At 41.1% G+C, this 25,090-nt stretch overlaps 2 protein-coding genes across 10 annotated transcripts in view; one reads left to right on the top strand and one right to left on the bottom strand.

Annotated features, from left to right (window-relative positions):
- DOP1A (DOP1 leucine zipper like protein A) overlaps positions 1-8,280 on the bottom strand; it is a 65,089-nt gene extending 56,809 nt beyond the window's left edge. For all 5 annotated transcript variants that reach the window (XM_065632941.1, XM_065632944.1, XM_065632943.1 and 2 more), the window contains exon 1: positions 8,228-8,280. The gene's annotated coding sequence lies outside the window, so the exon portion shown is untranslated. The remainder of the gene's footprint in view (positions 1-8,227) is intronic.
- Positions 8,281-12,665: 4,385 nt separating this feature from the next.
- Positions 12,666-25,090, top strand: part of UBE3D (ubiquitin protein ligase E3D) — an 82,309-nt gene continuing 69,884 nt past the window's right edge. For 4 of the 5 annotated variants that reach the window (XM_065631296.1, XM_065631295.1, XM_065631293.1 and 1 more), the window contains exons 1-4: positions 12,691-12,764; positions 13,249-13,448; positions 15,226-15,316; positions 19,557-19,788. In XM_065631296.1, the coding sequence (XP_065487368.1) occupies positions 12,703-12,764; positions 13,249-13,448; positions 15,226-15,316; positions 19,557-19,788 (585 nt within the window). In that variant the 5' untranslated portion in view covers positions 12,691-12,702. Of the gene's footprint in view, positions 12,765-13,248; positions 13,449-15,225; positions 15,317-19,556; positions 19,789-25,090 lie in introns of all 5 variants that reach the window. The other variant, XM_065631298.1, reaches the window with a different exon arrangement.

Raw genomic sequence — 25,090 nt, 5'->3', positions numbered from 1 at the left:
TTATGTATTATTTTTATAAACCTGGCACTATTTTTATTCTAAGATCATTAAAACTACAAGAATGTCCATTTTTATTAGCTCTCATTTATAAAAATATACTTCTCCCACAAAGTTTACTTTTTGTTTAGCCTTAAGACATTCTAAAATATATTTTTTCATCTTTTCTCATTTCTATCATGTATTCTTACTGATACTTTTCTGTTTTCTTCTATACTAAAACTGCAGACTTAACATTTTATTTTACAGCACTGATATCTCAATACATTTGTAAATGTTAGTAATATTTACCTGTTTATAAGTATCACACCTTCATTCTTCCATTGTTTACTACTAATTTGAGACATTAAAACCATAGAAAAATAGCAGGTTTTGTCACACCAGCAAACAGCACAAAGGATAAAACATCTATCTTGCCATTGCACAATCATCATTTAGCGTGCCAGCTTTCATTGGGATGTTATTTATTTCTCTTTTTAAACAAAAGTATGAAAAGCATCATCCTTCACTTTCATTGGTTTTTTATCCCGTTTGGCTGAAATGTTAATCTCAGAAGCTTATTTTATCTCATTGGGGTATGCCAATCTCATGAGTCTGGACCTGGGTAGCCACCAACCAATTTTATGACCATGCCTCTTTTTAATGGATGACAAAAAGGCAATGAGGGTGTCTGAGTAAAAGGCTTATTATCAATGAGGAAGAAACTACCTAAGAAACCATTATGCATTTTCAAACTATTTCATAAAATCGTAATTAAATCACAAGTGATTGCAGAAGTAGGTCTTGACACTTACTACCTTCTAATTCACCTTCTTTTGGGGATCAAAACCCAGACACCACACAATACTGGATACACCCAGATACCTGTAGAGCCTTTGAGTATGACTTTGATAAAGAAAGCCGTTACTCTGGACTGTGACTCTCCTTTTGCTGAGGCTTGTGTATGGTGTGTTCCCAGAGTAGCCTCCAATTCCCTTCATCACCGAGATGGTGTTGGGTTAAGATGATGCTGCTACAGCTGTTTTCTTCAGCAAATGCTCATCCATCACAACTCATGTGCGTCAGACCCTTCTGTCTCACATCAACACAAACTATTAACCTCTTTAAGAGGCTCTAAATGGTTTTCACTGAATTTAAAGAAACTCAAATGAGAAGAACAGCAGCTTCATCAGTACTTATTCAATAAAAGCAGCTTTCATCACAAGGTCACAAGACTTCCCAACGATTCATAAGCTCTCCAGTATCTGTTGTACCCCAAAGCTCCTCTTCGGGTTTAATTCACTACTGTTCCACTCTTACATTTTTCAGGCCTCAGAATAGCTCCATTTGTTCACTTCACACCAATCTACAATACCAAAATGGTTGCTTCCTGGTACAGGTCAAGGTCGGTGTGCAGCACAAGTGCGAGTACCTTATTTCACTTCAAGAATTCTCAAGATTTGTCCCAAGTACTGCAAGAACCGGAGCTCACAAACTTGCTCCCTTCGAATTCCTCAGAGTTTCAGCTTTGTAATATTTCAAGGCTTTGCTAAAACTGTTTGCTTTCAAGTACGGCTATGGGACTTACAATGAAAGAACTAATAGATAATTAAACAGCAGATGAGGGAAAAAAAAATCTTTTTTTTTTTTTCCTTTTTAAGCTGCGTACAGTGCCCACATACCAAGCTGGTAACTGCAGAAACACATTTGTATTTAAATAGACTTAATACAAACAGATTTGAATACATGGAAAACAGAAGCCTTATCATTTGGCAATTCGTTATGCTTTGCTTCCCCTCAGAAGCATTTAAAAGCATGAACAGCAAAATAAATACTGCAAATCCCAGGCGAGTCTCTTAAGATAAAAAACAAATGCTGAAAATAAGTATATTCTTCTATCAACAATAATTTTCCAGTTACAGCTAATTACTCTGTTTCTAAACTGACTTTCTAAAGAGTCCTCTTATTTCAGAATTTTTCAAAGACGCATGTCTAATGTCTTCTGAAGAATAAGAACCATCTGAGCATGTTATTTTGGCCAACTGCTATTCAATACAGTAATGAAAGATTAAAAAAAAAAAGACATATTACCCAAACAAACAAAAAATACATTGTATAGTTAACTATAATTTGCCATGATCTCATTAGTATCCTGCAACAGTATAAAGCACTTAGTAAGATTTCATTTTGTGAATACCCAGTCAAACTTCACAAGTGAAAACAGCTTATTACATTTTTCCACAGGAAAAAAAAATGACATTGTTTTAGGTGTTCAAATTCCTTTCCATGTCAAAACTGATTTAAATCAGCATAACAATCTGTGCATTACCCATACTGGCAACTTCCTGAGAGTGATTCTCATTCAAACAAGAATTAAATGAGAGAAAACCTACAGCTTGTACTACAGAGGTCAGATTAGATACTCAACTGGATGTGCTCCCTCCTGGCTTTAGGATCTACAAAATATGTTTATTACTACACTAAAAACAAATTGTCAGTAAGAAGTAACTAAGTACAATTTTTCTTCTTCTGGATATGCAGGAAGCCACAGAAGAAAGGTGAGTGGAATGAAACTGTAAGTCTACCACTGAACATAGTCTGATGGAAATAAATAAGGTATGTAAAATGTTTTTCTGCTAGTGCCATTTTATGGTATTCCAAAGTCTGACTTACACCAGACATGAGTTCATAAAGAGGAACAAGTAACAAGCTTAAAAATTCATAAGGAATGTACAACAAGTCTTCTTAGTAACCAACTTCTCTATTCACTGCTTTTCAATATATAATATGTGAACTACAAAACAGTTTGATATACTAGACTGAAATTTTGATTTTTATTCCAGACCTACCAAAAGAACACTACTGATTCCTTTTCTTCCAGCCCTGGCGTGCTGTGCCTGCACACTCCTCATGACTGTCTTACTGCTTGTGGCAAAGTACAAGGAAAAAAGCAGCCCTGTTCACTACAGGGATCTCCAAGCACTGCTGTAGCAGAGCAATAAAAGGCTTCCACTGTCAAAATAATCCTTCACTTAATGCCAGATAATTACTTTACCCACATCTAACAGTTAAAAATTAATTCAAAAAATCTGAATAAAGCAAACTAAATACATATTAGCCAATGAAAGCATTGCAGTGTCATACAGCAGATGCTTCAAGTGACAATGTGCAATGTGATGATACACAGTATAACAGACATTTTCCAGAGTTAAGTCTTCGTGCACTACACGAATACTGGAATCTTACGCTAAAGTCTCTACTTTTAAAATATCATATTCATCTTGAGATTAAATCAAAGGTTCGCATTTCACAGATCTTAACTTATGTCACTCAGCAAATGAAAGATTATTTGCATCTTCTTTGTTACAACTCAGGTCAACCATTTACTGAAAATATTTTCTTCTTCCTAAAATGATATTTTCCCATATTTTTTCCTTTCTAGCAACAAGTGATTTGCAAGTTATCTACGTGCTGTACTATAACTTAATCAACATACATTTTACATCTAAAAACCAACAAAACTCCAGATATCCATGCTTCTTATTTTAAACTATGCAAAATATCTAACATGTCTTATTAAAAAACAGATGGCAATTTGAATCAGAATAATAACAACAGAGAAAAATGGGAAAATGCTGCTTTGAATTTGTGGCTATCCTTCAGTGCTCACTTACAAGTACTTTTCCTGTCCCCTTCTTTCCTTTGTTGACCACTGTATTTGAACAACCAATATTTCAACCTAGAAATACAACTGGTCACTATTTCCCTCTAATTCAATTATACATCTGAAGGTAAGAAAAACAAAACAAACACCTAGAACTTAACCTGCATGTTTTTTTGACATGTTTGCAGGTTTCCTCCTTAAGCTTCATTTCACCTCAGCTCACAGACTTACCATCTTTATATCCAATTTAAATTATAGCAGCAATGCATCCGTCAAAGAAATATAACAATCTGGGTAAAGGCTTTTTAAAAATAATAATAATTTCAGCCTCCAGGCTGCCATCCCAACAATCCCAAATGCAGAATGTAATAGTTACTCTTTTTTTAATTAACATATGAAATGTAGCCTTCTGGAGTCAATCAGTCATTTTGAAGATATCAAACCAAACAGAAACACAAGATCCTTACTCAGAAATTAAGTAAAACATTGTATATAGTGTATCACCTACTGTTGCTTGGACCAAATCAAACTGTTGCCATGCTGAAAAAGGTTGGCTTGCCCCCTGGGTTGATGGGGCCTTTTTCAGCTCTCCACAATCAAACCTGCAACATGGTGCGGCTAGTAGCTTCCCCACCTTCATAAAAAGCTCCTGAGACTGCATATTAGAAATAAGGCTGTCTGGATGACTCTAAACAGAATATGGAAGATATCTGTCTGACAGAGCTAAATCCATGATAACTACACAAGTTTGGTAGGTTGGAAAAGTCATTAGCAAAGAGAAAACAAGCGTGTTCTGGTGAGAGTACAACTGCAGCCGTCCTGTGGCTCCTGTATCCACTGTAAGCACCTCGAGAACCGCACGGCTCTCACACCCACCCACTAGGCATTGGGGCTACTGACTTCTCTGTTGAGCAATGATTGATAAGCACATGATTTCAAATAGTTACCTTCTCTCCAGGTGCCTGAGCATAGTAACAGAACAAGATTTCTAAAATAAACCACAATTTATTTTCACTTTTACATGTTTCAGGCTCATGCCTTCAAATGGTCACTATACCATCTCTGAAAATAATTCCTTTTTAACTAGCTAGCTCTCCTCTTCTGATCTTTTCCAAGCATTTACTGACAGAAGTCTTACCTTGAGGTATTCTTTTACTTTCTTGCTTATTTTTTACTCTCAGTAATTAGTAAATCTGATTAACATAGTAATACAGTTAAAATAAAGAAATAAACAAAAAGCCATAGCAAACATAACAATGAAAACTCAAGCGTGACTATGTTTAAACCTAGGTTAGTACTACACTTTGTTTTAAAGGAGAGTTTGCCAACTTCTGGATACTTTTCAGCTTGGTAGACAAAAAAAAAAAAAGGACTGACTTGAGTTTCACTGTCTTACATTATGCTTGCAGCACTACCAGGCTAAGGCTGTATCTTCACATTGTGACATCTCTTTAAATACTCTGATACATAGTTTAACACAGAATTTATCAACTTAACAAAGAAAAAAAAAGTGGCCTGATAATTTATTCATTTATACTTTGCTCACAATAACTTTAAAATTGAAGATTTAGACAAGCCTTTTATTCATCCATATCCATCGTTCTAACATGTAGCTTCAGGTAAGTTTAAGGTTCTGTCTCCAAACAACCTTGATACTTCTTTCAACAAAAACATGTCAGAAGCTCTCATGTCCTTAGTATTGCCTTACTTGGGTAACCACTTAATGAAATACATTTGGGCAAGACTTTGTCCAACTTCCTTTTTTAAAGTATAATAATTCATTCATGTCAAATTTCAACTAATTTCTATAATTTTATTCTGAATTAGTGGCATACACCATACACATACCTATACATCATCTAGATCGCAGTTATATTTTGCAATGCACCTGATTTCACATATTCTGCAGATGAATTTCAAAGGAACTTGTTTAGTAGAATCCTTTTCTGACTATTCTGAAAATGGTAGCTGGATCAAAACTCGTTTGCCATCCTTATCCTCAAAAGCAACCCGGAAAAGACATAAATGTAAGGTTAAATTTCCTTTGATTTTTGCAAATGAGACTAGAACCAAAATTAGGCAAAGCACCATTCCTCAGCTTTCCATAACTTTTATGCTTATACTGAAGTAAAAATTTGTGACAAAAACAGGGTTGTGTTGACTAGTGAAATAATTTACTGAGTCTGTCTGGTGTTTTCTTGTTTCAGTTATTGGGGAAAAATGGTTGATCCTGCAGTTTTCTTCTGCTCAAGCTCTCAGAGGGAAACATACCACTTACTGTTTCTATTTGTCATTCAACTTCTTTTCAGCTACAAGTCAGGGCAACATGATGATTAATATGAAAGACAACATATGTGCATACAAATAAATTACTTCAATTTTTCTGTATCATGTTTTAGCAGGTATCGTTTAATTTAGCCTCTTTTCTATCTCCTATTTTTCTCAACAATTTTCAAACCAGGGTTTTTTACAACATACTTCATACCTCTTCTTGGTTCTCTTCCACACACTGCAGATTTAATATAACACAGCTCCAAAGTAAAAAATAAAAAAAAAAAAGTAGAATAGTAATAAGTATTTTCAGTCAGCCCAGCCCAAGCAGTCATTCCCAGCTAAGTGAAAAGATGCTGAAGGTGGACAGCAGTGACTGGGTTCAAGAGAACTAAGAACTAAGTCAGCAATGAACACATACATGCATCCTCCCCTTATTCAAATGGAGAACGATGGCAGAACAAAAGCTGAGCCTACTTGCACCAGACAGACTGCGTTCTTACTCATGTAGCTCGCTGTGCATGTGATGAGTTATTTCTAGTGGTCAGCGTAGCATGCCAGTATTTTTACACAAGAAAAGCACTACCAGTATAAACATGGCCTAACATTTAAACATAACTCGAATGCAGAGCCACTTCACTAATGGAAGATGCAGGATAACTTGTCTTTGCAAGATGCAGTTTAAACACCTACTGTCACTACAGGTGCCACCAACATGCTGGGAAAGTAAGACAATCATTAAGTTAGAAATACAGTCTCTCCTTCACCATCTCTCATTTACAGGCTGCTTAGTTTCCAAAAGCTCATATTCTCATTTCAATTAAAACAAAACCAGGAATTACACTGTTGACGTTCCACCTGTTTCCAAACTGACATTCCTCCATACGACATTCATCCGTGTTATATTAAAAATGACTGTACATTTTGGATAATCACAATATTGAGACATCACACTATTATTAGACCTGCAAAAGGACTACCATATTTCAGCCTGTTTCTGAAAAGTTACCAATATTTCAAACAAAAAAAAAATAAGCACATCTGACAGCCAGGCCAGCATAAGTATTTAACATGGACAGAACAAGGCTTGGCAACAAAATGAAAGACTATTATTATACTATAATAGTCTAGACTATTAAATAAAAGAGGTTATATTATGCCCCTTACTTCCCGCAAGCATCTAGCCCATCAATATTTAGATAGTCTTCCCACCACTTCACACTCCTATAGCTGGAATTCAGGTATCACATTATGCGGTTAACCTGAGAACCATAACACATTCACTATTTCTGCATATAGAAAGAAGATGCTGGAGTGCAAGGGCTCTTGCTAACCAACAACAAAAAAATATGCTAACCAACAACAAAAAAATACAACGGTTGAGTCACCCTGAACAAGCTTAGCAAAAATTGTACCCCATATCCAGCATATTTTAGCATACTTGAAGAGATAAATTGTTAAGGGTTTTCTGGTTATTATTACAGGTATGCAAATGTTACTTCTAAAAAAATATGTAACACCAGAATTGGTCACATACTTATGCCTTTCAAGTGATCATTGCAAGATTTAAGGCAATCCCTGCATCAACAGATGCAATTTAAGCCTGCACTACATAAACTACGGACAGCCATACGTGACATGTATCCTTCCAAACATCACACGCAACAACTGAGGCAGCCGAGCGAGCAGCCAGCCCGGAATCTGACCCAAAACAGGCCCACAGCCCTTATCCGTTCAAGGTCAAAGCAGGACGGCTCCGGCAGCCCAACGCCGAGCTCGATCCCGGGCGGGAAGAGTCTCCCCCCAGAAAGCCCCCCGCGAAGGGCGAATCCAGGCCCCGCCAGCAGCGCCCGCCGCAGGTGCCGGGGTTGGGGCGGGGAGGGGGAAAAGCTTTGCAGCCACAAAGCCCAGCCGGGCCCACTATGGGGGCCAGCCCGGGGAGCGCGGGGCAGAGCGCGGAGCGGCACTGGGGCGAGCCAGACGCCACAGGTTAACTGACGCAGAACAATTAGGAGGCTAACCGCTCCCGCCAGGCTCCGCCGCACCTGCCCACCGCCCCCAGGCCAGCTCGGGCCCGGCCCTCACCCTCCCCGACGGTGTCCGCGGCGCGGCCCGGCCCGGCCCGGGGTGGGGAGAGGAGAGGGCCGGCTTGGCTGCAGGGGCGGACCCCGCTCGGCTGCGACGCCCTCTCCAACACAGACGAGTGAGGAAGGGAACGGTCGCCAAGCCCACAGCTCACCCGCGCCGGGAGGGGAAGGAGGAGGAGGAAGAAGAAGAAGGAGAAGAGGAAGGGGGCGCCGGGGCGAGCGGCGTTACCTGAGCGACCCGAGCCGGAAGAGCCTGACCGGCACCCCCGCGCCGCCCTGACAGCTCCCGGCATGCACTGCGCCGCGCCTCCCCCGCCCCGCCCGCCCGCCCCGCGCCGCGCCGCGCCGCGCCGCCACACCGCGCCCCCTGGCGGGCCGCGGCTGGAAAGGCGCGCAGCAGGCGCGGAGCGGGGCTGCGTGAGCGCGCAGCGGCCGGCGCGGAGCCGCCCGCATTTTGGTGCGGGGGGAGCTGCGCGCAGTGTGCGGATGGGTCGCGGCGGTTGGTTTGCCAGCGCGGGAGTGCGCACTTGCGTAGCGGTGTGTTTCTGTCCGCACCTGGGCTGGCGCAGGAGCCGTTTTAATTGCGCGTTGTGCGGGGGGAGAGCTGGCTCAGTACGCGTGGGCTGTGAACATCCCTGAGGGAGCTTCTCGGGCCTCCTTGATGATGTAGTCCTGCCATGTATGGAGAAAACGAGCAAGTGGACACATGTGCACTGATGCAAATAAAAATATGGGGTTTATGTATATACATGGATTTTGTCTAATCTTTACATAGTTCACCAAATATAGTGCATGTAAAAATGGAAGGCAGGCAGTACTTTATAAAATATCGATTATATTAGTAGTAGTTGTATTTAGGATTTTATGAAACTTGTTGTGATTAGTATGCTTGAGTCCTTACACAGGAGGGTGTGTGAGATGCCCACACAGACGATACTGGAAGGAATTTTTTACTGCAAGACCGATTTTCAAGCGACCAGTTCCACAGTATGAAAGGTGCAGTTCTTAGGCTGCAATCTGTTAGTGTCAAATTCATCATTACGGTTCTCGAATTTAAGCAGGCTTCATAATAGCAATCAGTTATTATGGTTACAAACGACTTAACTGAAAAAAAAAACCCTGCATTTAGCTTATATAATAAATCTTTTAGACTTTGTCTGAAGACAAGTAAATATTTCTAAAATACTGCCAGGGGAAAATCTAATTTATAAATCTTCTACTTGGTGACTTATGTTATCAACCAACATTTTATGGAGTCTAATTTTATTCTCCAGACTTGGAATAATAATAAAGAGGAAATGTGATTCCTTTTCTATTCCAGGATTCACTAGGTGAGAAACAGTGACTTTTTGGAAAGCTGACAAATCCCACTGTTTTTCTGAAGCACTGAGTGTGACTTTACCGGTCATGTATTTCCAATTAAAATGGTTCATTTACATTTACGTTTCCTTAAAGATGCTTATAAAAGCATTTGAGATTTCACACAACTAGGGTCGGTGGTGCTTTTGGAGCTATTTAAAAGTGGTGATCTTCACAGAGTGGTGGGACTTCGAATAACTACATGCCTTCACAACGCTCCTGCACTCTCAAGCAGTTAGACTTCTAAGCTTCCCTTTTGCTGAATTTAGTAGAAGCAGTTACAACTCGGAGCTCTCGAGCAGTTCTCTGAAATTGTCTCATCAACTTTATGTGCAGTGGCAATCAAAAAAACCCCACAAAACACTGTACGTTATCGAGAAGAATATTGAGAACAAGATAGAGGGAGTCATTTGGCCGCTGTAGAAAATGCCAGCACAGGCTTAGATTGATTACTGTATCACTTTGTGTCTTCACGGCTCAGGAAGGATGCAGAAGAGTTAGGGAAGGCACAGAGAAGGGACGGTGCCGCTGCCTTACAGCAAGAGCTGTAACAGCTGGGAGAGAATTGACTAAAATTTACAAAATCATGAGAGAAAGTTGTTAAACAAATCCCACAGTATGGGAACGAGGAGGCAGCTCATGAAAACAGTGGAAGATCATTCTTGAGACTTGTTAAAAAAATGCTTTTCTGCAAAGCAGATAGTGAACTTCTAGAATGTATTGCCACTAGAGGCAGGGAATTGGACACTATCCATAGGCTCAAGGAGGCATTATTCATATTGATGGCAAACACTTGGGTAATTGGACACTGAAGGAACTAGGCAGGGATGTACCCTCTAGCATCACTAATACTGCGAAGTGACCACATTAAGGAGCTCTTCCTGAATAGTGGGAGTAAAAATACTGGGCTAGATGCACCACTGGTGCTAGGTGCCCTTGCTCTGTAGGAGTAATTATTTCACTGCAGAAATTGTGAGAAACCTGTAATAGACATTTTTGAATAAATGAAGTCCACACCCTGCAAATAATTCAATTATTCATAACTTTGTTACCTTGTGTAAGCCCTTGTAAAGTCAGGGCCCAAGGCCCTTTTACTAATACTGGGAGTTGATTCTCCTATAATCATGTGGATTTTATGTTTGATGTGTGACATGCTTGCTCAGAACAATTTAACCTGCAATATGTGCGTTGATTTGTGAAGTAATTGGAAATGAAAGCCACCATGTGGACTAAATATTTTTTTCCTTAAAAAAGCAAACAAACAAAACCAAAACCCCCAACCACCACGCTCAGAATGGCATGTAGCAACTACAGTCTGCATCTTAGAATACTTGAATAAATTCATGCTTTGTAGAAAAAAATTCTTGGTTGAAACAGTTTAGCTGATTATAGTCTATTTTTCCCACAAAATCTAACCTTACTCCATCTACTTCTTTGAGACTCTCCTAAGACATCTACTTGGTTTTGCCAACTCCAAAAACTAAGATTACTTCAAAGTAATAATGTCCTAGATAGTAAATTGCTAGGAAATTAACATCCAAATCTGCCTTTTTGTTTGAAGCTTTGTAAATCATATTTTCAAAGAACTCTCTGCAACTGCAAAAGGTCTTGAGACTTTCCTATGAAAGTCTTTTACTTTATAGAAAGTAAACATTTAACATTAGGAAAGACTGTTTTTTCACAAAGCAAAAGCTTCTTTCCTTGTGTCCTCAAATACAGACCATCAACAGCCTTTTATATGCTGTGAGGGCAGCATGCTGAATGAAGCATGCAGCGGGGACAGTGCTCATGATCTAAGGGACGATCACACAGGGGTGTCAAGGTGGGTTACAGTCTCTGATAAAAGACCCGGTGAGAGGCAGTAGAAAGCCTCACCCCAGAGCAGCAGATGCCTGTGCCAGGAGTTGGTTTGGCATGAGCACAATGGGACAGCATTCAAGAGCTGGGTGAATGTGGATGAATGTGGATTGGGAGGAACTCGGGCAGCTTTGTAATGCTGCAAGAAAGGGTGGAGAGGGGGTTGTTCACAAGGCAGGGGGTGGGTGGTGGTGCAGGGACGTGCCACAGGATACAGTCCCCAGCACAGACTGAGGAGCTTGCCCCTGGCTCAGCAGGGGCCTCTGCTTGGACAGAGCTTCAGGAGCATGGTGGGTTGACCCCAGCCAGCTGCTAGCTCACTGGTGGTTGACCGCAGCAGGAGACTCCCAGCTGTGGGGCATGACAGACCCCATCTGCCAACCTGACCTGCTGCCTCAGGAGGTTGGTTGCTTGCTGGGGGCTTGGATCCAACATGTTCCAAAGACACTGTGGAGGCTAGCCTGGCGCTCAGCCTACTACCCCCAGCTCGTATCCACAGGGTCACCAATGATACTGATCTCTCTGTGAAGCAACATCTTGGCTATATGGAGCTCTTGTGTGGGCTGTGCAATGGGCTGGGTGAGAGCTTGCGAGTCAGGACCAGAAGAGATGCCAGTGAGGATGACACCTTACTGGGGGTGTGTTACAGACCACCCCGTCAGAATGGGGAAGTGGATGAAGTCTTTTGACACAATCCAAGGAAGTTTCCCTGTCACAAAGCCTAGTTATCATGGGGGACTGCTGCCCCTGGGAAGGACAAGCTCTGGGCACCGGTAAAGACCAGGAGTGCCTGGCTGGGGAGCAGCTCTCTGGGGAAGGCCCTCAGACCCTGGTGGGCAGCAACTTGATCTGGCCCTGGCAGCAACAAGGACCAACAGCATCCTGGAGCACAGCCCATAGATCAAGAGGACCGATTATCCCCCATTACTTGGAACTTGATAGACCACATAGAGGAGACAGTGCCCAGTCTTCACCCCATGCTCCTTGCAGGAAAGGTGTCTGTAAACAGGACCAAGCATGATGGATGCCACCAGGACACTTTGGGCTGGAGCACTGTGAGGTGAGATGGCCTCAGGGGGCATCCAGCCACAGGCCCCGGTACCTGTGGGGAGGTGCCTGGGAACACAGACCCAGGCTCCTCACAGCGGTGTACAGCAGAACGACTGGAAACAACAGGCAGATGTTGAGGTGTGGAAGGTTCAGGCTGGGCATAAGAAAACCCCGTGAGGCGAGGCCAGCCCAGCGGTGGAGCGGCTGCCGGGCCAGATTGCGCAGACCCCGACCTCGGGCCTTCGGGACCCGACAGGACCCAGGCCCGGGCACCCAGGCCCGACCGCGGGTCGAGCACGGAACGTGCAGCACACCTCCCCGCCGCCCTTCCCGCCGCTGCACCGCAGCCGTGGCCGGCGCCCAGTGGGCGGGGCCGTGGCGGCCGCACCGCGCCTGCGCCGGCGGAAGAGCAGCCGCTTCCTGCGCGGGCGGCCCGGCATGGCCGGAGGGTTCCTGCTGGAGATCAGGCGGAGGACGCAGAGCGCGTTGCTGGTTATCCGGTAGTGCGGAGGCGCTGCCCGCCTCCTGCCGCTCGGGCTGAGCGGGGCCGGGGCCGGCGGGGGAGGCGCTGGGCGCGGCGGGTCTGGGTTTTCGCGTCCTTTGCCTTGGACGGGGGGAAAGCCGTGTGATCTGCAGGGGCCTCCTTCGCCTCTTGCGCGACCCGGAAAAGCCTGGAGTCGCGGTGCAAATAAACGCTTCCTGAGAACGCTGGTCAGTTTCTCTCGATTGCTGCTCACCCCCGCGGCAGACCCCGGGTTACCGCCTGGGTTCCGGGGCCGCGACTCGGGCGGCGGGAGAGCCGCAGGCCGGCCCCAGCGGCCCGTGCCCCCGCGTCGTGCCTGCCCCTGCCCCCGCGTTACTGCGTTCCGGGAGCCCCTGCCCGGCCCCGGTGCCTCAGCGCTGAGATCCTCCTCGCCCGTTACCGCGTGTGGAGCACCAGCTCGCCCTGACGCCTGAGCTAAACCCGTTGCTTTGCCTCCCCAGCGGGGCGGACCTCCCCAGCGCGCCGGTGGATGTCACGGTGGCCGCGGACCGGCTGGAAGTGAGCGGCGGCGGGAGCTGCGAGGCGGCGGCGCTGCCGGCAGGGGTCAGGCTGGCCCCGTCCTCCTGCCGCGGCCTGCGCCACCTCCCGGGCGACGGCCTCCACCTGCGCATGCGCCTGAGCCGCCCGCCGCCGGGCGCCGGTAAGGGCGGGGCGGGGCGGGGGGGTTGGCCCTTGGATTTTTAAAAAAAAAAAAAAAAAAAAAAAAAAAAAAAGGAGGCTGGTTTGCTTAGGGTTACCTGAAACCGGGGCCTTCTAATTAATGCGCGAACAGGGACCTTAAAGTTTAGATTCTGCAGCACAAAACCCCCGAACCCGACTGGAGTTCCCGGTTAGCGTTATGCGCGTGTTGGGCTGGTAAAACTTAATAGCATTACCAGTCTTAAAAACCAAACGTGCAAAAAGCGGCGTAACGAAAGGGAGACACGGTTGGCTGAGTGTTTCGTGTACGAGTTTGAGAGCTGCTCTCAATCTCTCCCCCGTGCTTCCCCATATTACTTCAAAATTATTTCCTTTCCCTCCCGTTTTGTGTTTGGTAGCTGAAAATGCAGTTAAGATGATCCGTCCAGGCTATTGCACGGAGGTTGTCACCGACCACTTGGTTATAAAGGATTGTGATTTTTGTGCTGGAGCTTGTTCTCGCAGCCTCAGCTTGCAGAGGTTGATGTTGAAAAGTTACCTGCTTTATTTCCATGGTGCTAATTCAGGTCTGGGATGTGACTGCAGAAATAGGAGGCATGGTGATATAGCTGTTGATTTCTTTCATTCAAGCATCCAAGTTCGGTATGTTTAGATTCATTTAGTAGGATGGGACACAGAAAGACACACTAAATAACAAAAAATTGACATTCTGTGGTTTTAAAGTAGAAATGACCAGTAGAGTATGTGATGTACAATAATGGTTTCAGCACCAGAAATATAATCTGTTGATTTTGTGGTGTGCTGAGGATGCTTCTGTATGTTAATCTGTAACTATGAATGTGCTTTGACAATTCAACTATACGAAAATTATTGAGTGTATCTTACTAATGAGACATGCTTAAAAAGATCAAAAGTGAAGTTTTAAATACTTAATTTTGAAAGTTGTACCAGTGAAAAACCAGTATATGAACCAGATGGCAATTGACATGTTAGATAACCTTGGTTAACCTTTTTTATGCTAATGTTTATGTTTAATGTTTTATATTTGGATGCAAAACTAATTGTCTAATGATATTAGACTAATTGTCTAATATAAAATTCTGGAACCTTTTAAGATACTTTTCATTTGTGGTTGCAACCTAAATCTTAAATACCGAATGCCAGTCCTGAGAATATACTTTGATTTTTAAGTTTGAGGAAGTGGGCAATGCAAAACCTATTAATACAGAGAGCTAAGCTTACAGTTTTGCTTTTTCTTCCACCTAGTGTTATTTGATAATTTTGGGGAGGCTTTTATAGCTCCTTTTTTAATTTGGAACAGTTTTTTGAGCCTTTTTTTTTTAGTGAGACTGTTTTTGCTTTGCTGGCCTGCAGAGGGTATTGCTCACTATCTATTCCTTGAGAGTGGCTGGTATCTTACCTGCCTTTAAAACTAATGCCCTTTTCCCCTCACCCCCTGACTATTTTGTGTTACGTAGTGGAATGTACCCTCGCATTGCAGAGACACTGATTAGCAGAAATATCATTACAAAAGAGCGGCATTGAATTTTGATTTATACAATCTCTGTAATGAGATAAATATATCAGCTCCCCCTGTAGCAAGGATTTGCACCTTTAAAATAGTTATTCACATATACAATTCCTATTGTATTGTATATTCCAACTGTTTGTTAGATTCTAATCTTTTTTGGTTTGAGCTATGTGGCAGGATTTTTCTGTACAAATAGCTGAAAAATTTACATAGTTTTGAAGATTAGTGTGTCTTCTTCTATCTATAGATTTGGTTTTCACTTTGAGGGAAAGTCTGAAACCCCAGAAGAATTATGTTTTTTACTGTCAATCCTGTGGTGACATCATAGTAAAAGACCGGTGAGTACTGCAGTGTCTGGTATTTATAGCAATAAGTGACATAGTGATTGGTATTTGTGTTATTTTGTGTATTTAGAAAGATAGCTAAAAGGTATTTATTTTGAAACTGATAGATGAGAATGCTTTTGAAGCACCAAGAATGACTAAAACCAAAATTACCTGAAACAGCTTTTCACTGTTTATTCATTTACTTCTTGGCTTTTTTCTGGCTGGAAAGTAGAAGTACCTTGCAAAGGGAGTTCGGTGCATTGCCCTGGAAGCTGGGAAATCTGGATTCCTTTCCTGCTTGTCTGCCGTGCTTTGATTGAGACATTTTCTTTTGTAGGTGAACTTCTCTGTGAGTAAAATTTCTACTTTGAGATTTGTGGCTTTTTGTTCATACAAAATCTCTTTGCACTCATCATCATGGCTTCTGTTTTGCTGTACAAACAAAAAGCTGTAACATTTTGGCCTGGAAATATTGCAGATGTTCATAGTTTTCCTTGATTTTAAAAAGTAGTCTGTTCGTAGCTGACATGTTCACTATGTTGAATGGAATAAAACTGAAAATTTGAGCCTAGGCTTCCTCCTTCTTCTGCACTTCAGGGTTTCTCTTCAGTTTTGCTAAATTTCTTATAAATTCCCTTCAGTCATCATGCTGTAGTGATAGAGTGGCTGCTCAGAATGGGGACGTTGACCACAGCTCCCTTCTACCTGTTAAGCAAAGCCCACCTCCGCATAGGTCAGGGATGCTGCATTTGGGAAACACGAGAGCTGTTTCTTAGCTGTGTGGCTCAGCCTTATCTCTACTGCTTACAAAGTCTGCAGAGCAAATGAGAATTTTAATAAAATGCTGCTGCATTTTCTGACCTTTCTGATGAACAATTTTGACATTTTCAGCCAGATGTATATGAATTGTTAAAGATGCACTTGCAGCCTTTTATGATCTCTGTCAGTCCTAATACTCAACATGGTAATACAAATATGGCATATTCTGTAAACTCTTTTTACTTTCTTGTCCTACATGTGGATTTGTGGCTAGCTTGAATGTAACTGAATGAGAATTTCCTGGCTTTGTCTTCTGAAATGTCTCATCAGAAAGTGTAGTTCTTATTTTGATACATTCGTAGAAACTGCTAATTCTAGTCAGTAACATTTCTTTTCAAAAGATATTGCACTTTTATATTTTCGTCTCTGAGTGGGCATTTCCCTGAACTTCAGCACATCAAACTCGTATGCATGGAGTTTACATCTTTTGGTTCTGTATCCTATAACAGGATGCAATCAGAATTTTTGAGAAAGGAAAAAGAAGGCATGTTCATGGCTCTTTGCTTGGCATTTCTTCTGACAGGGAACCTCTGAGCTGCTAAAATATTATCACTAAAAAAGTATTGGTTAAGACAAAGAAGAGTGGAGCTGCCAGTGTATCCAACACCTTCTGTTCCATCACTTCCAAAAGGAAGACAGTAGCGTAGTCAGTACTTTTAGCTACAGAATTTGTGTGTTGATTTCTCCAGGGAGAGTGAGTGTGCCAGTGGCAGCACAGGTGACGGGATTGAAGGACTGTGTGTATGTGGGAACTTATTAAAGTGTGAATTTCTGGGAAGGGGTCTGTAATAAGAAAAACCTGAGATCTAGAAAATAATACCTTGGAGAAGAAATAGAAATAAATTTGATTTAGTTTAGATAAGACTCTGTGGAGGAGACATAAGAGTCTTCCAATATGTCTTTCCATCATGAAGAAATTCTTAAAGGCTGAATGTTGTGAAAAATACATTTCATAAATTGGCCATTAAGCAATAAGCCTTTTCCTTAGTCCAAAACTAAGAATTTGTACTACATAAGTGTTCTATTGAAAAAATGATTGCAGGGGAAATCTTCTAATTACACTTTTCCTACATGGTAGCTTTAACCATGACAATTAACTGTCAAGCTGGGCTGTCAAGATTTAGTACTAAGTAAATAAAGAAGTCTGCTGTTGAAGAAATTCAGTTGGATCTTTTGTCTTTTTTTCTCTGATGGAACAGAAGGGTTATATGTTTAAAAGTCTGAAGTCCATTTTGCTTCCACTTTCTGGGATTTTCAGTAGAAAGGATGATATTACTGGGTTCTTGGATATTAGTTAATAATGGTATTAGAGATTATTTTTACTAGTCCAGTCTTATAAGGATCTCTGTGGCCAAATGCCTTAGCATGGAAGCCTACCTAAGAATTGTATCCTTATGGCAGGACTCTCTTAGACTGTTTAGGAAATTCCTACTGGTTGGAGCAACTGCTTTTGTTGAACAGGAGTTCAGCATCTTGATGCTCTAGACCAGGAGTGTCAAACTCATTTTTTCCAGAGGCTGCATCAGCCTCGCGGTTGCCTTCAAAGGGCCAAATATAATTTTAGGACTGTATAATGTAACTACTCCTACATTTATACAGTCCTAAAATTACATTTGGCCCTTTGAAGGCAACCACGAGGCTGATGCGGCCCCAGTGAAAATGAGTTTGACATCCCTGGTCTAGACTGTGAGGATAAAGAAAAGGTAATGTAATGAAACTGGACAGCATTACTCTGCAGCTTAAGGTAACCTCTGTCTTTTATTCCCCCTGTATGTAACACTTGAAAAAACATTGCTGAGCAATACCAGCTTTTTCTTGCTATAGTGTAAAGAGCAATGCATAGGAATGAAAACTTTTTTCATTGTTGAGTCTGGGCATTGGAACTAACTGTACAAGGCTGATGAATAATCAGTAATTAGCCAGAATTAAGGTTCCACCATAGCAGAATTGTGGTTGTATCTCAGGCACTATGTAAGACCACAAAGAGTAAAGACAGTGATGGGTAGTGCTGAGAGGTGATCTATCTTAGTTATGGTAAAGCCGGGTCAGGTGACGAGTTATTCCAATTTTCATCTGCAGGTGGGGCAAGCACAGTTTCAAATGTGCTGCCTATCTAGAAAGAGGGAAGTTTTTAGAAAATATTTTAGTTTCAGTCACTCAGCAATACAAAAGGCACAAAAAAACTACAATGGGAAGAACCGGCATCTTCAGAATAGAGTAGTTTGTGAACTGCAAGAAAGGGAGGGTGTCTTAACTGTTGGCTTAGCAGCTGTGTGTTTATGTGTGAAGTAGCACCATAAGGAAAGTCGTATTTGCAAGTTTTAAGTAAGGAGTAGAATAAAGAAACTCTATGTAAAGGTTTCAGGCAACAACAGAAAAAATAAGGGAACAAAAGGAAAGCATTCAAGGAAACTAGGCAGTGAGGAGAAAGTGCGTCTCTGCCATGAACAGTACATCTAGAAAACTGTCGGAGAGGTGCACACTGTTAAAGCTGTTGCCCATTGGTTTGGTAAAGAAGCTGAATTTCTTCCCAGTGCAATAGTTTTCTAGAAAAAACAGTTTGAAGAAAGTGTAAATATGTGGACAGTAACCATCAGTACTTCTATGTTCTTCATAAAATCACATGTGGTCGGACCACAGAATGGGTGTAGGCACTGTAGACAGTACTGACCACTGACTCGTAATGGCCAAGCTGGTAATTATATAGCTGCATGTATATATTCTAACTTTAAGAGTATATTTTACAACTTACAGCAGTTATTCCAAACCTTGTCTTATAAAATCCTCTGACACTGTGAGTAACCAAAGAAAGTAAGTTAAAAACGACACTGATAACGAAAGCAAAGTCTGGTAATGCCTAGAGCAGCCTCCTTGTTACATACAGCTGCTCGGGAGAAAGGGATATGTTTTTGGTTTTGCTTTTTGTATGTGACTTCTGAAAGTTAAGATTTAGCTTTTTCAAAGTCTGGTATCAGACTTTGAGGGGCTTCAAAGGACATGTTCTCCCTTGCTGTGGCAGCAGCTTGTTTCTGTTGGTTTTATATCAATATATGGTGCAAGGGAACTTTACAAGAAGTAATAATAAATATAACTGCAAGATGTCCATTGTTACGTTTTTCATGACTGGGTACAACTGTTTTATTTTTGCCATGTGATTCATTTCAAGAGGGGATTATGCCAAGTTCTGCCTTATAATCATTGGAGATTCACCCTTGGGAAATGCTTCATGACAAACTTGGCAGGAAACACTCAGCCATTGCTTTCTCAGAATTCATCTGAAGAAAGTGCCTTTGACTGAAAGGAGAGTCATGCAGTTACTTTTGGAGAAAATGCCATACTTCCCCCCCCTTTTTGTAAGGAATCCAAGCTCTCTTTTAATGTCTTAGAAAATAATACAATGTATTGAAATATGATTTTTCTTCTTCCCTCTTAGGAAATTTCTCAGAGTTCTCCCTCTGCCAAGTGAAAACTGGAGTGCTTTAGTTGAAGAGTGGTGTTGTCACCCTAACCCTTTTGCCAGAAGCTCTTTGCACCCTCAGTATGGTGACTGTTTTCTTGGAGATACTTTTTTTTTGTTGAATTCAGGGAATGAATTGCATGTGCCTGAATCTCCTGTGTGCTCCTCAGAGGCTGGACACCATGCTTCTGAGAGTGGCTCCAACTTGGTAAAGTATTTTGTTTAAATAATTCTTAAGTGAATGTACTTCCTTTTTTTCTTGTAAAGCACTTTTTTGTCACTGGTTTATTTAACTTGCGTGTATTACAGAGCTGTTTTGAAGGTCATAGGGAGTTGTTGACATTCAGTTGTACAGAAGCCAGAAAATATTCTAAGCTACAGTTTACATTTTCTAAAGCATGCACCATGTTCTTGATATTGACCTAGATATGCAAGAAGAAGTTCTTCCAATAAACTGAATTAGAAACTATTTAATTATGTAGTTCTAAACCCACGTATTTCCCCCCCAAAATATCCCAAGTGAAAGACACAAACATTTAGTAAGATAATAACTGTAATGGGTTAGGTGTTTGTGAAAGAGTAATGGAGCAAAGAACAAGGAGGATACAGTAACCATAAATATAATCAAAAGAAGGTGTGATTTTTTTATATATATATATATATATTAGTTAGCTTTAGAAAGACTGAGAAAGTCAGGATGTGTTTTGGGTTCATATGTGGTTATGTTACAGTCTTAGAATATAGTAAGGAAATTGAGTTTGTTTGACAGCTCTCTGTCTAGTGAAAGGTTCATGCCACCCCAAATTATAACTCTTCAGGTCGATGTTTCTGAGATGCTCCAGGAGGGGATTTATCCATCAGCTGAGTCTCTAGGAAGAGAGCTATCATTGGCTTAGAAATAGCAAAATTTATTGTTGCCTCGGAGAAAAACATTTGTAAGGATACTGATGTTTCGATGGTGGGATAAAACCCGTGAAGAAAGCAAATTCAGTGCTTTACTCATTTTGGAAATCTAGCACTTGTATACAAGTTCAAGCAATAATCTTTTCTTCTACTAGATGAACCGCCAGGAACTTCGTTTTACAAAGCCTTCATTTCCATAAAGCCTTTTCTGTTTGTTAATTTACTGCTTGTCTGTATTTGTGCTGACAAAGGCTGGGCCTGCAGATACCGTCTTTTCTTCCAATACCATGTATTAAACCTAATTACTGAAATCCTTCTACAATTATGGGAATTGTTGTTACCTTGGCAACTTGTGTCTATAACAGCTGATGACTTGCTATGCTTGCTGTGTACAGATTCCCAACATGAAACTTTTGATCTGTTGAGAAGTAACACCAGAGGCCCTGATTCCTGTCTGCTGCTGCTGCTTATCATCGTTAGGGATTTGTATTATCCCCAGTTAAATCACTGGGATTCTCGCAGTTCAGCAGTTGCTGGTGCAGTGCATCCAAGTGAGCTGTCTGCTTGGGGAAGAGTTCTGTCCTGCAGTCCGTATCTGCAAGTCTTGCAGCTGTGGTCCCTTTGGTTTCTTGTTCCATTGTTCTTTGAAAAGCAGAATATGGGGAGGGGAGAATAAGAAGTGATCCCTGAAAGGATATCAGCATGGGAGAAGCAGATTAATTTGGATTAACTCTGTGGTGACTGGAGTTTTTTCTTCTAAGTATCCTTAAAGGGGCTGAGCAGAAGATTCTGAATTTCGAAGAGGACAATGCTTTCTGCCAAAGGTCCCCAAAATGAATTATCTCACATTTCATTAGTCTCAAAAGAGATCTTGGAACAATGGGAACAAAGACAGAAAGAGGCAGGGTGCATGGAGTTCATATTGCAGACCAAAGACAGGAGCGGTCTGCCCAACACGCTTCTTAAATCAATCAAAGAGGATGTTTGCCAGAAAAGGCTTGTTTTTGAGGCAGAAACATGATAAAAGGATTTGGGACAAAGATGTTACTGAGATGTGGGTCAAATGAGGAAAACAGCAGAACTTTTGAATGAGGGAGGAGGCTATTTTCTGTCAGAGGCATACAATAGTAGTTTAGTGTGATGAATTTTCATGTTTGCTTCCTTAAACTTGCACTGAAGTTGAGAATTCTTTCCTTGTTTGTGCCAAACCGCTCTTTCTACATCTTTCACACTTGCAATGAATTCTCATTTGCCTATTTCCAGCATCACTTGGTTGCCAAGCAAATGAACAAAACCATAAGATCCAGCAGAAACTGGACTAATAAGGAAAAAACCCCTCATACTGAAACAGAGACTTATTCCATAATATGAGTAATAGAAAGTTACAGGCGAGATAGATTGCTACTGGCATGAATGTTCTCATTTCAGAGAATATTGTTGCAGTCTGCCCGAGTATCAAAGTTCTTTTTTAATTGCATTGCAGTTCTTTGGAAAGTGTTTGCCTATGACCAAAATAGTAGCAGGAATGTACCAGATATGTTTAAACAAGCTTTTCCAGCCTCCAGTGGGACCAAGACAACATCCGTCCATTGCAAACGTATTTCTCGCATCTATTAGTCTTCCAGTGTAACACAGTTTTTAAGTGTCAACATGGTCTTGCAGCATCCTAATAGTATCTCTTGGGGAAAATATTTTCCCTGACACCATATCAGGGATCCTTAGGAATAGAAACGGAAAATATTAGGCTGGTGATCCACCTCCATCTGCAGACTGCCAGCAGCTGCAAGTTGTCAAATAGATATATAGATTTGATTAGTCTAGCTAAAACTTGCTTTTTCTTTTGAAGCATGATACCATGGGTTAGCGGTGTTTTTTAGGTACCATACTGCACAATTCTCAGCTGGCACCTGTAATTGTAGTCAGAAAAAAACATTCAAGTTGTAGCTTTCAAGGAACTACTCTGTATTACATACTTGTACTGCGCAATATTTTCTAGCAAACCTCAAATACTGTTTTTCACAAAACCCAGTCTGCTTATCCTTGCTCTTCACATTAAGCAAGTGATTTGACTGTGTATGTTTGAGAGGAGTAGCAAGGTAGGAAGTGGTAAAGGGGATAACTGCTTATATACAAAACAGATGTTTTTTCTGATCTTCATAACAGGGGGGCTGTACTTCCAACACACTCAGGTCTCTGAAGCTTTAGCAGTGGCTGTCGGGCTCTCCCTGGGGCTTTTAGTTTGATTCCTGGTTTGCGAGGAACAAGCAGGACTTTATGATCATAAGTTCAGATTCCATATGGGATGCTCTCTGTTTTTCATGCACCTACAGAGATTCTTTCTGTTCATTTTGTTATTTGCGTAGTACAGATCAGAGAGCTCTGTTAGGTAACTCTGTATCTCTTTTTATCTCTAAGGTGTATTTATTTTCTAGGAATTATTTTAATAGCAATTTTCCAAATGTTCCAATTTTTTAACTCACTGTATAGATCCATTTTTTCAGTAATCATATCACTAATTCTGAAGATGTTATGTTTTTCTTTTTATGTGTATCAACTATTCAGAGATCATGTATGCTCTTTCTTTTGTAGCATCTCATTAGTAACTCTGGTTTGGTTAGCTACCATCATCTAAATTCTTTTGATTTTTGCTGTCTTCCACTGCGTATTCCTTTATTTTATCATCACTGGCTTTCTTGTTGCTGTTGTTCCTGAATATATGACCTGGCATTTGTCTATATTTTAGTGCAGATTGTTAGACTAAGCGCAACCAACTTAATGATCTAGTCTGATGTATGCAGTTCCTTTGTCTCCCTTGTTTACCCCTTCCCTGTCATTGCAGCAGGAAGTACTTAGGCTTTTCCATAAAGTAACTGAAAATGTTGACCCAATATGTCTATTTGACTTGTCTATAATCTTTCATCACCAGTCTAATCACAGACCACATGTCCTTCAAGGCACCTGAATTAGAAAAGAATCAATTAACAAAGCATTATTCAATTTTTGATTAGGATAACTGTGCTTGGAAATCTGTGTAGTCTGAAAGTCCACAGTCCTGGTTCAGAAGACAGCCTGTAGTGGACATACCTCAATACTCACCTTTGAAAGACAAAAAGTGTACCTGATATAGGTAGGGCCATTGGATTTACTTCATGCTGTTTGGTTTTTTTGGGTTTTTTTTAAGAAGTTTTGTGATGTACTAGGCCAGATAGCACCACTTTTTGTTCTGGACATCAGTCTGACACATCATCAGCACACATGTTGAAATTTGAATACTACGGAGTATGATAGTGGTAATGAATAATTTTGTGCTCCCTGAAGAGCACATGTGTGTTCACTGCAGTTGGAGTCCATGTGAACTGTTGCCATGTTTTACAAAGGTTACAGCAAAAGATAAATTTGGAGGGTTTTTCCCCTCAACTAGTTTTATTTTAAATTTAGATACTATTTTTGTAGGCATGAGCTGCAATATGATTTCTCAAGTTGATAGTGGCTTGTTTAGACCTATAAACTAAGCCAATAAAGCAGTAGTTGTCTCATTACACACGGGTATTTTTAAGCATTGTGTACAGTATGAACAATTACAAAGGTGATTATACAAAGATGACATGTAAAAATCCAATTTAGGTGTCTTCTCATTACATTCTTAGTATTTCTAGCTCCAGAAGGGTTTATTAACTCAGGAGCATCATTGTGGTTATATATATGTACTGCTTCAGAACAGAGCTGTACTGCTACACCCAGATTAATAAACCCACACAGAACCAGTTCCAGAGTTTAGATTTTGGATTAAAGCAGGAGTTGTACTTACTTGTATCTTTATGCTGATACTGAATTTAAATATTAACACTGCAATCAGTAGGAGCATTACTAGGGCAGAAATGAGATATTTTTCAATGGGCAGTAATGAATGCATAAGAGTAAGGCAAGTGTTGGGTGGTGTTTTGGCCAGTCTAGAGACTTCTAACTGTGGTTGTCAACCACACTTTCGTTTTTAATGAGCCCTTGATGAACATTGCTTCCCCTACGTTTATGAATACCTTTTGTACTTATGTAAGCTTTTAATATGAAAAATACTCCCCTGTAGTGAGTACCAAACTGTATTATGCATTGTGTGACAAATACCTTCCTTTTATTTGATACAAAGCACATTATAATTTCACAGCATGAGCGATGAGAGTAAATGCTTTTCTCTCTCTCCAGCTTTTCCTAAGCATTCGTGATTTTATATATCTCAATGATACTCCTCAGTTTTCTTTCATGCTTTCTGCCATTACATGTATTTTCTTGCCACATATGGAAACTGTTTTACACCTCTGACAATTATTCTTTGTCTTCTGCTTGAATTGTGGGAGAGGGCTTGGTCAAGAACAGAATGCACCACACCTTTCTGGAATATTGTGCTAGGTTGTTTTTCTTCAGCTGTTTCTTACTAATTCAAAATGCTTGATAGACATTTTCTGCTCTCTGCTGAACATTGAACTGGTATTCCTATAAAACTGTTCACAATGGCTAGAACCTTTTACTGAGTGATGGTAGTCACACTGCAGCATAATATTTTATTTATATATTTTGGAATACTTCTTTTCATGTGCATTATTTCACCCTTC

The sequence above is a fragment of the Caloenas nicobarica genome, chromosome 3 (assembly GCF_036013445.1).
Source record: "Caloenas nicobarica isolate bCalNic1 chromosome 3, bCalNic1.hap1, whole genome shotgun sequence".
In the NCBI taxonomy this organism is placed as follows: domain Eukaryota; kingdom Metazoa; phylum Chordata; class Aves; order Columbiformes; family Columbidae; genus Caloenas; species Caloenas nicobarica.
Note: the sequence above shows the minus strand (reverse complement) of the source record. Positions and strands in the feature narration are given on the sequence as shown.